We start from the raw sequence: 14,308 nt of genomic DNA, 5'->3' as shown, positions 1-14,308 counted from the left end.
TGGACATCGTGGACGCCAGCATGGCAGCCAGAGCTCTGTGCACTACCTGATTCGGTTAAACATGACGGGATATTTAGGAGTTGACAGGAGTAAGATACATCCTAATTCGCGTAAATGATTTTACCTCGAAAATGATCATGATGTACAAGCCGATCAAGATGGAAGCTGCGTACGGTAAGCCGATATCGGTGTTTATAGGCGACAAATTGTAAGCTATCGAAAACGAAAGACTGGACTCCGAATTCGTGTATAGCTTGATGAACATTACGCCGTGCGAAAGGGTCCTATAAACAAAACATATATTTTGCTAGGAGATTCTGTTTGAGATATTTCTGCTGGCGTTTTTACCGATAAAATTTGTAGCGAATTTTGTACGCTTTGCAAAATTTTATTTTCGTTACGTTTGAGCAAGAGTAAAATATGAGATAACGCACTCGCTGTCGACGTTTACTTGGAAAGTCCACTGGTGCCTCTGATCGGGGAAGATGTTCATCAAATTTTCAGGCAGTACCGGCAAGATCCACACGTCGCTTACGTTCTGCAGCTTAACAATCGCAATTATAGCACAGCGTAGCTAGTTTTACGTCGCAGCATACTTACTCAGTAAGCTAAATGTTAGCAAATGTTTTCAACAGATTTAGCTATTTAGATAAGTACGCGCGAAATAATGTAATGGTGTAACATATATAATTAAGATTTTTATATCATTTTCATGAAATGTCTATAAAAGAAGAATGTTTGAGATAACGGAAAACGATTCATTAATATGACTGATTCCTTTTTTCTTTCTCTGTTTCAGGATCGACTAATTTTGGCTTCGTGTTCTTTCGATGCAAACGCGAGTGTACGCGGAATAATTTTGCACAAAGCACGCGTTTAAAGATATAGACACCTTCGAGTTCTCCAGATCGGTAGAGGAGGACCATGAATTGGTTTTCCCGTCCACCAGAAGCTGCAGCCATATCATTAAATAGTGCGTGGATATATTCGCAGGTAAATAGTGCTTGTTTTTGGCTGACGGCAGCAATGGTCCTTCCATCGTCACGCTGATCAACTTGTTTACAACGTGCTCGTTGATTCGGTAATCTATATATTATTAAGGAGGTGAAAGTATCCCGACTGGTTGACGTTATTATATGACAATAAAATTGCATTTCTCTCGAGCTCAAAATAGACGAAAATTTGCGGTTGAAATTTTCTCGATCGACTAAAAGGATACTTTTACTTTCTCCCCTGGACACAGATAGCTGATGCATCGTCTCAATCCTTTCGTTCTTGAACATCAGTATCATCTGCAATATGAACCGACATGAGATTTGTTAATTGACAGTCGACGCGATAGTTTCTTACTGTGAATAGCAGCCAACAGCAGGAGAGCACGATTAATTTTAAGTAGCTGCAAAACGGTCTCTGATGTTTTTCTTGCGTTTGCACGTCCTGCCCGTCTTCGTCGACGTTGTTCTGATGATTTTGCGCACTGTGAAAGATACCGGGATTATTTATTACGTCCACTCGTTCCAAGACCCCATAGGGTCACGTTGAGATTCCCTCTTAGACGCGATATGTAAAAATGCATAGTGATTTACCTGGTTGGTGCCACGGGCTGTGTCCCGAGAGACATATTTACAATTAGGCACTCCCTTTTCACGTAGTCCGCAGATCTGGAAACGCGTTATATATAGAAACTCTAATTTTTTTCACCGATTTTCACCTAGGCTTATTTCGCTCACCTCGTTTCCGCTATTCGATCGTACTCCTTCTGAAAGACCGCCAAACTCGGATCCAGACGGATCGCCTCCGGCAGTTGACCCCAGGCGCGGAGCACTTCCTCGGGGATCTGTCCAAATACCACGGAACTCGAAACGGAGGAGGAGGGACTGATCGGGCTGCGCATAACTTTAAGGACACTTCGTTACGAAATTATATCGAGATTACAATAGATCCCAGGACCGCAGACTCGGCGAAAAATACAAGCTGCTAACGTTCTTAAAGTATGCTTTATTAATTTTTTGGTATTTTGCAATTTAACAAGCGGATTTGAATTTAATCTCTTATAATTATTTCACACTGTCTTCGCGGAAATATACGTCTTTGTTAGATTTACTAGATATATAAAAGAATCCCGTTGAAAGTTTGAGAGACCCAGACTCCTGGGTGGTTCGCGCGTTCGAAAATACAACTTGTAGTCCTGGGGTTGATATAAACAGACTCTGTTGTCCTTACGTGTACCTGAATTGTGACGGCTGCAGTGAGAAGTCGTGTTGAGTAACATTCGTGGCGTGTGCAGGCCAGTTTCATCGTCACTCGTGTCGTTCTGCGACATTATAGCTATCTATCCGAAATCTGCGCCTTATTTTGTCTCTTATTACATACAGATTTTTGGTCGAATTGAGATGTTAGGTTTATTAAATCCACGCATTGTCCATACACGTTATATTGTAATCGCAGCTCCGAAGACACTGTATCGTACTGCTATAGGAAATAATTTCACTCGTACTCGCGAGATCCTCAGAGAGGTCACTTTACAGATTATTTACGTTTTACATGTAAACAATCAGGGAGCTTACGGAAATTCGAATTAAAATATATTAATGGAAAAGCATCTATCGGACGTGTCGTCTTATCGTTGACGTGAACATTTTTATAATTTATGAAAAATCGTATATCGTATAAAATTGAATTGAAATGAAAGAAATAACTTGTTATTAGACGTTCAATAACGCGATCGTACAGAGTGCGGGAAAAATTAAATATATAGGTTTGAAAAATAATTTTATTACACAGTTATACAATTTCGTGTAATGTATCAAATACATTGTTCAAAAACAATTATTTTGTAACAATGTAACGCTATGAATTAGCTAAAATATAATGCAACTGTATAGTCGCGCAATAACTAAATTATCACACGTTGTAACACTGAAATTTATGAGTTCATATCTTTCGATGTTTCGATACTACATTTTTGTACATACATATATATACAATTCAACTATCTATCTCACAGATATCAAATTAATGTGCAAATGTTATATACACACAGTTTAAAAAATTAAAGATAACTCAGACATTCCTCAGGCATCCTTTTGCATACATTTTACAAATACTCTGACAATCTTATTTATATTACATCATATTTACTACGATCGCAACATGTAATTTGCATATAAATATATTTATCGTCGTCCTACATTATTTTGAATGTTTTTAGCGATCGAGGAACGATTTTTATTGCGTCGATCAGCTTTTTCTAATGCTTCTGAGCGACTTCCTTGATCTCCTCCGTGCTGCTGACCGACGTTCGCTGAAGAACATTTTGCAGGTCCTGCAAAGCGTGCTTTTGCACCACGTAGTTGTATCGACAGTAGCACCAGTAAACCACGACGACGCCCATGTAGGAGCCCAGGGCCACGTTCGTCGACAGCTTAACGCGACTCGTGAACAGGAAGGTGGCCAGGCCGGCCGCGAGGCCGCCGTAGATGCCGGACAGCATGCTCTGCTTGAAGCAGGGAATCTTCCTGATGTCTCGGCCAAACAGCATCACCGCCTTGGACTGATCGTCCTCCACATTTCCGATGTCCATCGCGTTCCTCCTGTTAGTCGTTTGTAATATAAACGCTTTTACGTAACTCCTCCGCGAGGAAGGCGCAAAGTAAGGTTAACCTAACCAGTCGTTCCTTCCACTTCCAGTTGCACTCTCTACACTTTGTGTCCCTTTGCGAATCGGAGCTGATTCGCGGCGGCGGCGGCGGCGGCTCGCGGGACGGGATGACGTCGCACGACGCATGTTCCGTGCTATCGAGTGACAGGTGGTGCGGCGCGGCGCGGCGCGGCTCGGCTCGGCTCAACTCGGCGCTCGCCCGCTCGGCTTTCAATCCCGTCCCGTGCACACGTTCGGTACGTGATCGCTCGCGCGAGGAACGCGGCCCGTTCGTGAACGTTTGACATTACGAGAAGCGTGGCGCACCGTCGTACCTTCGACGAGGGAACGGACGTGACAGAGAGAGAGAGAGAGGGAGAGGAAGATTCTCTCGTTTACAGTTCACACATCGCGAAGGCGCGAGTCGTGTTTACTCCGAAACTCAGAAGAGAGCACTCAGGACACCCGTCGTCATCAGTCCGGATTGTGCAAATCGCGGTGACATGCACGCACGGTCACTCGTGTGTCGCTGCTCGTAGGTGCTCCTCCCCTACCCCGCGTTCAGTTCCTACGATGTGTACCACGTATCCGCGCGATTCACCCGGGAGATTCAGCTGCGGAAGAGGTAAGAATCGTTAGAATCATCCCCCCCGTGCCCGAGGGGGCACCGCGATGCGGGTCGATCGCGGTGTCCCTTAACCTTACCCGCGAAAACAAACGGGGGGGGGGGGGGGGGGAATAACGTCGATGCTCGCGAACGATTTCGGAGATCGCGAATCCGATTTCGAGAGGCGACCGACCGCGTGCAAATTAAATCCGAGTCACGTAAATAAACGTGACGTGTGTACACGTATGTTCAACGGCGCGTTACGTCACGGAGGCTGCCGAGCAGCCGCCGAAAGATAGTAATTGATAGCGAGGAGATAAGACGCGCGCGCGGTGACAACAACGTTTGTTCGTCCGCTGTCACTCGCGGGGATAGATCGCCGGGGCGTAGATCAGACGTATGATTTCGGAGTACACGCGTCATGTTTCGATTCTGATACTTTTCCGTCGGAAACCACCCTTGTCCCGACGGCAAGAGTCACTTCCGCGCGGAAGAACGCGCGCGTCCGAAAGCCGGAAGGCGGCGTGAGTTCTGTGACCCTCGCATGAAGGTGGACGACTTGATTTTTTTCCAGTGTATTCGAGATTACTCTACGGCAGGCCAGGCATAAAACCGCAGGGATTTTCGTTTCTGTGAGTAAGGAATCGCGGAGACGCGGTTGATATAATCATCCAGGAACCCGCATATGTTTCTAATCCACGGGAAGGGGGAGAGGCGCGTGCACGTTTATTTCTTCGCACCACTAACCACATCTCGCTCTCTCTCTCTGTCTCCTCTCGCAATCTTCTGCTCCGTTTACTTTCGATCTCCGTGGAAAATATTGCTTCGTTCACGACGGAACAAGTTGAGATTCGAAGATCCGAGGAGAGGAATTCGCGAAATCGAGGAAGGAATTCTCGGAATTCCCGAGAGACAGATTCGTACGATCCGAAGATTCCAGGATCCCCAGAGTCCAACGTACGGATGACGATTCGTCCCACGTTTTTCTGCGAGGCCATTACACAAGCTCAAGAATCGGCAAGTAACGCGAAGTAAACGACCCGAGTCTCGAGTCAACGGGCGATTATCGTCCCGTTCGCGTATCGCGGAAGTCCCTCCGCGACTTTTTATTTTTTTGCGACTGCCACACTCGTTTTTGTCGGAGGGAATAACGTAATGAAAACGTCGCGTCGATTTAAGGGGAGCCTGCCTGCACCTGCGGAGGCACCTCTCTGGTACCTACCTCGCGGTGGCCGTTTCGCGCTAACGGTAAGCGGAGAATTCGCGCGCGAGAGCCGAACGCGGGCGCAAGAAAGGTCAGATTCCATACGTTTACGGCGCACCGCGAGAGGCACCGGCCGCGATGCAGACGCGCGATCGCCTGCCCGTCGCTCCGTACGGTAAATCAAAAACGCTTCGAGTCGTCAGGTTGCCGCACCGAACGTTTTTTACGATATCTTACCGAATGACGCGAAAAAACAAAATTCCTCGAGATCAAGGTAAAAACAGTACGCTTCAGTAATCGTCTCGTCCAGGGAGAAATCTTTCGATCCTCTTTATTTACGTAAAGAGCTTTGACTTGCGGAAATTAACGGAGAGATGAATTTTCTACATCAATATAATAGAGTAATAGAGTCAATCGATTTGAAGAGGACGAAACGAGACAGTTCCCATCATTATGTATTTTATATTAGGTTTTGTGATGTCGTTATATATTTCATGCTATCTTAAGTTTTGACGCATCCGTATCTCTGGACCCCTTTGCCTCGAACCCTGGGATCTTCGAATTGTTAGAATTATCCTTCTCTATTCGGCGATCCCGCCGCGACGTTACCGCGCGATGTGCAAGATAATGTAATCCGCAATGCTCTCTACGACAAATCGGGCCAGTGCCATTTATTGTCCTACATTTGGAGATCGTAGCACACCGGTCACCTTTCACCATCTGCGATGCATTTCGAATAAAATTCCTCGGGCGCTCCCTACGATACACGATTTTCAAAGTCGGTATATAGGCTTGAACGATGCCGGGTGTCTGTTACTTCAAGAAATCATTCACGTGCGAAGGAAGCTAAGCACAGATAATCGCCCTCAACATTTTTGTATTAAAAATTAGCTAATTTAAATATACATTTATGCGATATATATATATAATATAAAAGTATGTATAAAAAATATATAAAATTAAAAAAAATGTATATATCTATATTTAAATGTATATATATTTTTTACATTTTATATATTTATATTTTACATATATATAAAACACATATATACGTAACGGTATTCATGATGTTCATTTTGCGAGAGATTGAATGTTTAGTGAGTCATTGCTATCACGTTCCGCGCTTGTGGGTCAATACCCATCTCCGTTCGATCTGTGTCGAATTTTCGAGCAGAGCGACGCTCGAGAGACTCGGGTCTTTAAAATCCGCGTCCTATTTTCCGAATTTAGCGTTCACGTCCCTTATGGATTTTTATCTTGCCATGATATACTCGGTAACTGAATAATCTCATTAGAGAGGAATGAAATACTTTATTGAACGTCTGTTTTCTATTTTAAATATTTCTCTTTACCCGAATTTCTTTTAAAATATTCTTACGGAGATCCCTTTAGTGCCATAAAGGATTCCGAGTACCGAGCAAAAGCACGTTTTTGGCGAGCAAAAGTTTTATTTATTTTTTTTCTCGGAGGCTTCGCTAATGTCTCCTCTTCAGGACACTCTGTATGTAACGCAATACTGCAGGCGTATCTAATATGGGGACGCGAGTTCGTGACCTGCAAGATTGAGAACCGGTGCCGTAACGCGAAAGGTAATCATAGATGATGTGCCTCGACCGGTACCGTGCCTCTGGTTAAATCGCACATTTTCTCCTTTCGACCGAGAAACAGGCTTTACGTATCGATCAGCGCGGAACTTTTCTCAGACTTACATGTTACTTCTGGTGGCGGTACTTTGTCTCTACTCCTTGGTACTACCTTGGCTGCATATCCCTCTGCTGACTATACTTTCTTTTCTCTTAATGATTTTCGCTCCGTTCGATTCCATCGAACGAGGATTCTTCGCGTCGTTGGTCGACCGCGAAATGAAATATTAATGAAGGTGAATGGAAAGAGGCAGGTGCAATCTGGATGAGGACTGTTACACGCATAGTTTAACGTTTAACTCCTTCCGTGTCGTCGGCGACGATATGCGGGCGTGTAACAACGTGTTAACGGAAAAGCTCTCGCCTACTAATTTACACGGGTATTATCTTAGTCTCTTTTTCGACTTTAAACGTGCTCTCTTCTAAACGGCTTTAACAATTAGCGTAAGCGCACGAACGCGTATTTACAACAGACTCCTCGTACTTTTGCTAATGCATATTTTCATGCGAACAGCGTTCGGTGCCGGGACAAGGTTGGCGGATCTATATGGGGCAATGCGTGTCTCGTAAGGCGGGCGCCGTCGTCGCAGCATCCGGTCATCACAACTCGCCCTCGTACCGTATCATGGACAAGGCCCAGAAACAGGTAAGCTTCACTCTGTCTCTATATCTGCGCGATATCGTCATAGTAGAGCTTCAAGTGATAAAAGCGTCGTCTATACCGTCGATGGACGTTGAACTTCAAGGTCCGCGTTCACCGAGTCGACGTCGAGCGTGTCCCTGATGGCTGTTGCCGTTATTGCATTTACGCAATATATCCACGAGGGATCGCGTATTTATGTCTATGTATGTCTGTGTATGTGCACTAATGCCAAGTATCGCGTGTATAAGTATACTCGGATGTACGCGCGGCGTGTAGCGGAAAATCCAGCTGATTGCGCGGGCGACTAGGCTGAAGGCCACGTTGAGGTTCAACGCCCTTTCTCAAACGCGATTCCACCCGCAACGGGATCGCGCTTCACCCGCGAATAGATCATTCGCGCGTGTCTGCCGTGTCCGCGTGTCGCCAAACGCCTCGTGCGACGATCGTTCTGTTCCTTTCCGTAAAAATGAAGCTCGCGGCGACGCGTGACCGAGTATCGCGTTGAATAATTCTCGCTATCTTTCTGCATCCACAATGTCCATTTCCATCAATGCAGATTAATTTTAATCTCGGTTTAACTTATCTTTTGTCTTTTTTTGCAATTCTTTATACAACTAGAAAGTAAGTTAAATTGAGATTAAAGTTAATCCGCATTGGAAGAAACGGACATAAGAGCGCCAATTTTATTCAGCACGATCGAAATGTTCTCGAGCTTGGTTTCGACGATAGCCAGATATTACATTTGTTATTATCGAATCTTCCTTCGGAGGCGATTATTCGCGATGTTGAAGTCTACACTTTCGATGTATACGATTTGCAGATAAGCAAGACCGCGTAATCGCTCGCACGCTCGAATGCCTCGACTAACAATTAATCTAAGAAAAGTTCGACTGTCGAACGTATCTCAATGTATCCTGTAAGTTATGCTGATCTCCACTTTCGCGGCACGCGTTAACTTTCTCATGCACGAATCGCGACGAATTAATTATCGTGGAACGGACGTGACGTGATGAAACAAATCGCTTTAACAGTGATTACCGTTGCCTCGCCATCGTAGACTCGCTCTACCTTGTTCAGTGCTCGACGCACTGGCGTCTTGTAGGAAATATCTTCGCATATTCGAATTTATTGTTTGCGAAAGTGCGCAGTTTTAAAAATAATCTGTAAATGCCGAAGAGTCGACTCCGCGTTTCTTCACATTTCGACGAAATCAAGTTAATTAGCTCGAATTTTAGCATTCAACTCCTTTAAATTCTTTACGCACGCGGATTGTCCGTTGGCGTTCATTCATCGTCGCCGGCTTTCGCGAGCGGGGCGATTCTGAAACAATTCGAAGTTTCGTTCTCTTAACAGGACCCTCGTGCCCCTTGTGAGAACTTGAGCACTCGTTCTGGAGATACGCCGCGCGATTCGCGCGGCCGATCTCGTTTCGGCCGACGACGACGTACCTACATGTGCTTTCCATTGTTCATCGTCACGCGTCACGCGTGCCGGTTTCACGGCAGCCCCGCGCCGGAAACCGGTGCGGTGAGGCTGCTGGAGGATGCCCCGCGGAGAGAACTCGGCGCGACTGGCGCGTGCACGGTTCAGGTGCGAAGAAGGAGAAATCGCGGAGAGAACTCTCCGTCTTTTCTCCCCATTGTTTCTTCTCCCCGCGTTGCCTCGCCTTCCCGCGCACGGTCGTGCCGATTCGCACGCGGCGTGATCACACGCCGGATCGAATGCCGCTTCTTTCCATTGTTTCCCCGATGTCCTCTCATTAGAGGCTGGCGTTTTTGACGGCAGATCTCCTCCGAGATGTCTACGTCCAGAACGGAAGCGCCTCTTTTTCTTCAGTGAAACGGTTGCGCGCGAGAGTTTTGATGAACTACGCGGACGAGGAAGTTCGTTCGATTCATTTCGATCGCCTGGACTTTTGCGTCTGTCCACGAAGCCTCCTTTGTCCATAGCGTTATCGCGACGTAAAGCGCAAAGGCCTCTCCCTTATCAGCAAAATCGATTACAAAGATCTTGGTTTGGAAAAAAAAAGATAATAAAATGAAATTCGAGTTTACTAGGAAACTTTATCATATCAATCCACTGATTGCATCTTTCTTTCGTCATAAGATAAGTAACTTTCATAGAAAAAAACAATATAAGATAATTCAATGCTAAAATACGAGCAATAAAGAATGTTACCGTTATATTATTCTATAATTTATCTCAAATGTTAGACAAAACATTGTGGATGTTTCGACTGTACTTTTTCACAATAATTTAAACAAAGGAAATGTGAATTACAATGCAAACAGGCATAATATGAAAAGGATTACAATTAAACAGATCTAACATGATATATAAAAATGAATATTAGCTTCTATAGACTTAGCGTTACGTAATCAAATAGTCTGGCTTATATCTTTGTTTCTTGATTCAGATTGACTCGTGCTAGCTTAATGTGATTCTCGTAATTCTTCCCGATAAAGTCGTTAAAGCCGTTCGCGCGAAGGAAATCGCTTCGCTTCGTCGGTTTCGCGTAATCGTCATCGTGCTGCGAACTCCTGCTGATAACGATGCGCCACGATCGACGCGCATTCAGACGCGTCGTTGAATCATCCAAGCCGTATACAGGGTGCGTCCCGAATGAGAGCGATCGGTGACAGGGACGCTCTTCTTCACGGAACGTGAAATCGATTCGGTCTTCAACCCTGCCGGGAAGAGCGCGGGGATGGATCGCGAGAGATCGTTTCCAGACGCTTAGATTCAACCTGGTCCGAGTCAGGGTGCGCCTGACTGACGAAAACGGACAGCCCCTTCGAGAATCGAGCCGAATGGATTGGGCACACCTTCTCGAGGAACACCCTGTATACCCGGGTGAAAGCCGCGGGACGTGGGCGCAAAATCAGCCCCTGGCTGCGTCGCATGCACGTCGGCGTCGCGACGCCGGCGCAGACGGCCGGATCGATCTCCGCGTTCGCTCTTCAAGTCTCGCACGACGAGGCCGAAGTCGCGAAGGAGCGAGCGAGACGAAGGAAGAGCGAGGTACGCGGGGGTGACGACGACCACGACGACGACGACGACGGAGGGCGACGTCGGTGAGCTGTCACACGTTCCCTCGCCGTCGTATGACATTCTTACGATGTGACGGACCACGAAGAGAGCTCTCTACCATCCTCTTCGGGCGCTTTTTCCAACAAGAACGCGTTCCCCGGTTAAAAATATATATTCGGGACATGGCGACGTAAAGCGACGGTGGGCGGCCGTCAATCCCCGTGAGAGATCGATCGACGACCGGCTGACATTGGCCCGAAAGCACTCGTCATGGAGTACCGGTGCGGCAGCAGGTGTGAGGACGACTCGTTGGAGAACGAGAAAGACACCGACGTTGCGGTAAGGGATGCCCGAGACAGAACCTTGTCCTTCCCTTCGGATCTCCTTCTCTTCACGGAGAGACTGCTCGAAGGTGCCGTGACAGTGCGCGTGACAATCGGGTGGGGATTGTCGTTGACAGCATCGGCAGAGTGTCATTTATCAGGATCCCCTCGATCGCGTGTTTTTCTGTCATTTATCAAAGTCAGTATCACGTTTCACGGTTTCATGGTAAACCCGATTTTTGCTTCTGAAACTGAAAAATGATTCTTGATATCGGTTAGCCAGAAAAGTTGATAGATACGATCGAAAAAGTTCTGTACACACCTTTAACGACTCGACTCGGATTTGTAATTTTATAATTTTACAGGCGTAGTTGCACACGACGATTTTATACATTCGTTATACTCCGGTGTGCAAAAAGGTACCACATGCGCGATCATCCGAACGACGTCCTCGCGGTCGATTTGCGGCTGTCGCGAAACTGTCTGCGTTGAACGCGGCGAGAGTTAGGGTTTCGAGCCTCTTCACGAACGAGGCGCGAACGCGGTCCCAGATTTGTCGCGGGTTGCCGGCCGCGGTTACGCTATTTCTGGAGTTCAAACGGGGTTGCGGGCGCTGTACGATGGCTCTCGGACGGCTTCCTCAGTCGTCTCCGATCATGGACAATGCGGTGCTCGCGTGCACATTGCTCCGGAGAATCTTATCCGCGGCGGGATGCGCTATCTGCACCGCGCCGTTATATAATTCGCATGCGAATATCGATTAATATTGTTGCAGCCGGGAACCATGCAGAAGGTTCGTCGAACAAGCCCCGAACCGAAACCCTATAGGAGCGTGTGATGTCGACGCGCACTTGGCAGCTTAATACTATAAAGCAGATACTCGAAAGAAACGGAATATGAATCGAGAGCAAAAGGATAAAAGGGAAATCGTGATCAGATGGTCGAGATGTATAATATATAATCAGTTGAAAGCGAAGTTCACAATCTAGTCGAAATTCAATTAGACGGGATATCGATCTTCTTCTACGGATATAATCGCGGCTGATGCGTGACTAGGGATGATACGCTGCTGATAATCCCAGCTCTTATATCTTGATACGAAAATACTCTTTGTTTCGTGACGGCTGTAGAAACGCGATAGCGAGATCCAGTGTCCAGGCGGACAAAGAAGACCCATGATGACCCTTCTTCTTAATAAACGGAACGATTTCTTGCATTCCTAATAAGCGATACGTATCGAAAGAAATAAAAAATCTCTGATAAGAATGATGTGTATGTGTGTGCATCTAATTTGCTCCAATTTTATCTTCTATACATTCTACAACGTCGCGTTTTGTCTTTTTCTCACGTTTACGTCATGTTCTGCATTCCTCGCTTTTTTTTACATGGACATCTTGTCTGATGGATCTCACTTCTCTAACAAAGAATCCTCGTTTCAGGGCGATCTACGGGGTTCTTCGAAACGCGGCACGTCGCATACGCGCGGCACCGCGATGTCCTTCGGCTTCCGGCGACGACCCGCCAGTGGGATTCCGATGCCGATAACGAACTATGCCGTCGGCACCACCAGCGAGAAGAGCCTGCTGCATCCACGATCAAAGTCGGCCGGCCCGGAGCAGGATCGCAGGCGGATGATGGACGACGATAACAGCAACGTGATTCATAATTCGTCATCCGGCCGGTCGACGCCACGGCTAGCACCGCCGAAGAAAGACTCGAGCGGGATCGGCGTCAGGACGAACCGCTTCGGCTACCGACAACCGCAGGCGAGATTCACGAACAAGGTCGGCGACATTTGTAACAGCCACAGCATCAGCCATTACAATCAGGAAAAGCTGCAGCAATATCCACAGGAACAGCAGCAGCAATCAGAGAACTACTTTGTCAAGCAGCAACATCCGAACAGGGTCGTCGCGCACGTGCCGCAACATTTGTGCGGCACGACGGCGCCGGCGAAATCTCGCCCGTCGCAATCAAGTAACGCGACTTACGGTAGCAATTCGATGGCGCAGCACGCAGACGCAAACAGACGAGTATCAGGCATTCCGGAACCCATTAGCAGGTATACGCTACACACCAGTCATCTGCCGCTACCGCAGTACGCCGTGCGGGTGAACGACTCAAACTCCAAGATCGCCAAAACCGCGGCAAATCAAAGCAGAAAGATATCCACGTCGAAGGGCTCGTCCAGTTCGAAGGAGGGCTCGGTGACTGAGGACTCAGGCGTCAGCAGCCAGCCGACTGGACCGGAGGACAACGATAGGATCAGATCGGTGGATTTCATGGACGACGGCTCCTTGAGGAGACGCGGTGTCGGCAGACCGAGAAATCTGCGTATGGTGGTAACTGGCAAAAGTTTTGACGTAAGAGATGTCCGTGACGACGACAGCACGGTTACGGAGATCTCGGTGATCCCGCTACCCAAATCTTTCGCCACCACTGCAGTCAATCTGAACACCGGTTTTGTGCGAGAGCGAGCCACGCAATACCAGCGAATCGTCAATAAGGACAATAGATACACCGATTCGATTGCGTCAATGTCCACCACGTCCTCGGAAGGCTACGACGAAGGTTGTCTGAGTGAGGAGAAGGTCTACAAGGATCGATCGCGCACGGAGAAGGTCCCGTCCATCAAATCGGACTTCAGTCCGCCCAGTTCGGACGATCCCGAGTACGGTCACGGCGAGGCCATGGCGGACGAGTACTCGTTAAGCTCCAGCGACGAGTACCAGCGTTCCAACTCCATCATCGCTCAGCACGCGCAGGCGATCACCGCTGCCGCGAAGAGCGGTGCAACATCGAAGAACACTCTACGTTCGGTGTTACTTACCATCGAGGACCCGGCATTCGCTGCCGCCGCCGCTACCGCAACTACTTTGATAGACGACGAGACTTCGCCGGTCGACAGCCTGTTCGACAGTCCTACCGCCAGCATTACTCAATCGGATGGAAAGCCCTCGAAGAGAGACGAGGAACACGCGCACGAACGTTCAGATAACACCCTTGAGGACGACGGTCCAGGCACGCCGACGAATGCCTCCAACTCGCTCAGCTTGTCCGAGGGTAGAGAGTTCTTCGACGATGAGATCGCGGATCAGCCCGGACTGATCTTCGACGACAGTAACTCGAGGGCGAGAATCGAAACGCAGTCCGCTATGGGGGGTCAAGTAATAACCGAGAATAGCCACACTCTGATCGAGACAAGCTCTAAGATGAGT

At 47.5% G+C, this 14,308-nt stretch overlaps 3 protein-coding genes across 12 annotated transcripts in view; 1 reads left to right on the top strand and 2 right to left on the bottom strand.

Annotated features, from left to right (window-relative positions):
* Positions 1–14,308, top strand: part of LOC139816332 (uncharacterized) — a 39,031-nt gene that overhangs the window by 8,178 nt on the left and 16,545 nt on the right. For 6 of the 10 annotated variants that reach the window (XM_071783773.1, XM_071783772.1, XM_071783771.1 and 3 more), the window contains exons 2-4: positions 800–993; positions 7,609–7,740; positions 12,530–14,306. In XM_071783773.1, the coding sequence (XP_071639874.1) occupies positions 925–993; positions 7,609–7,740; positions 12,530–14,306 (1,978 nt within the window). In that variant the 5' untranslated portion in view covers positions 800–924. Of the gene's footprint in view, positions 1–799; positions 994–3,882; positions 4,266–4,821; positions 4,880–7,121; positions 7,475–7,608; positions 7,741–10,700; positions 11,107–12,529; positions 14,307–14,308 lie in introns of those variants that run through there. The other 4 variants (XM_071783775.1, XM_071783774.1, XM_071783776.1 and 1 more) reach the window with 4 other exon arrangements.
* Positions 1,383–2,447, bottom strand: LOC139816369 (uncharacterized). The gene is made up of 3 exons (XM_071783870.1): positions 2,230–2,447; positions 1,731–1,896; positions 1,383–1,661 (listed from the first exon to the last, which is right to left on the bottom strand). Exons 1-3 carry the CDS (start codon positions 2,321–2,323, stop codon positions 1,583–1,585), a joined length of 339 nt encoding a protein of 112 aa, XP_071639971.1. The 5' UTR covers positions 2,324–2,447; the 3' UTR covers positions 1,383–1,582.
* On the bottom strand, positions 2,756–3,722 carry L(3)87df (lethal (3) 87Df). Its single transcript, XM_071783872.1, has one exon. It carries the CDS (start codon positions 3,581–3,583, stop codon positions 3,251–3,253), a length of 333 nt encoding a protein of 110 aa, XP_071639973.1. The 5' UTR covers positions 3,584–3,722; the 3' UTR covers positions 2,756–3,250.

Source organism: Temnothorax longispinosus, chromosome 7 (assembly GCF_030848805.1).
Source record: "Temnothorax longispinosus isolate EJ_2023e chromosome 7, Tlon_JGU_v1, whole genome shotgun sequence".
Taxonomy (NCBI): domain Eukaryota; kingdom Metazoa; phylum Arthropoda; class Insecta; order Hymenoptera; family Formicidae; genus Temnothorax; species Temnothorax longispinosus.
This window is presented reverse-complemented; position numbering and strand designations above follow the sequence as displayed.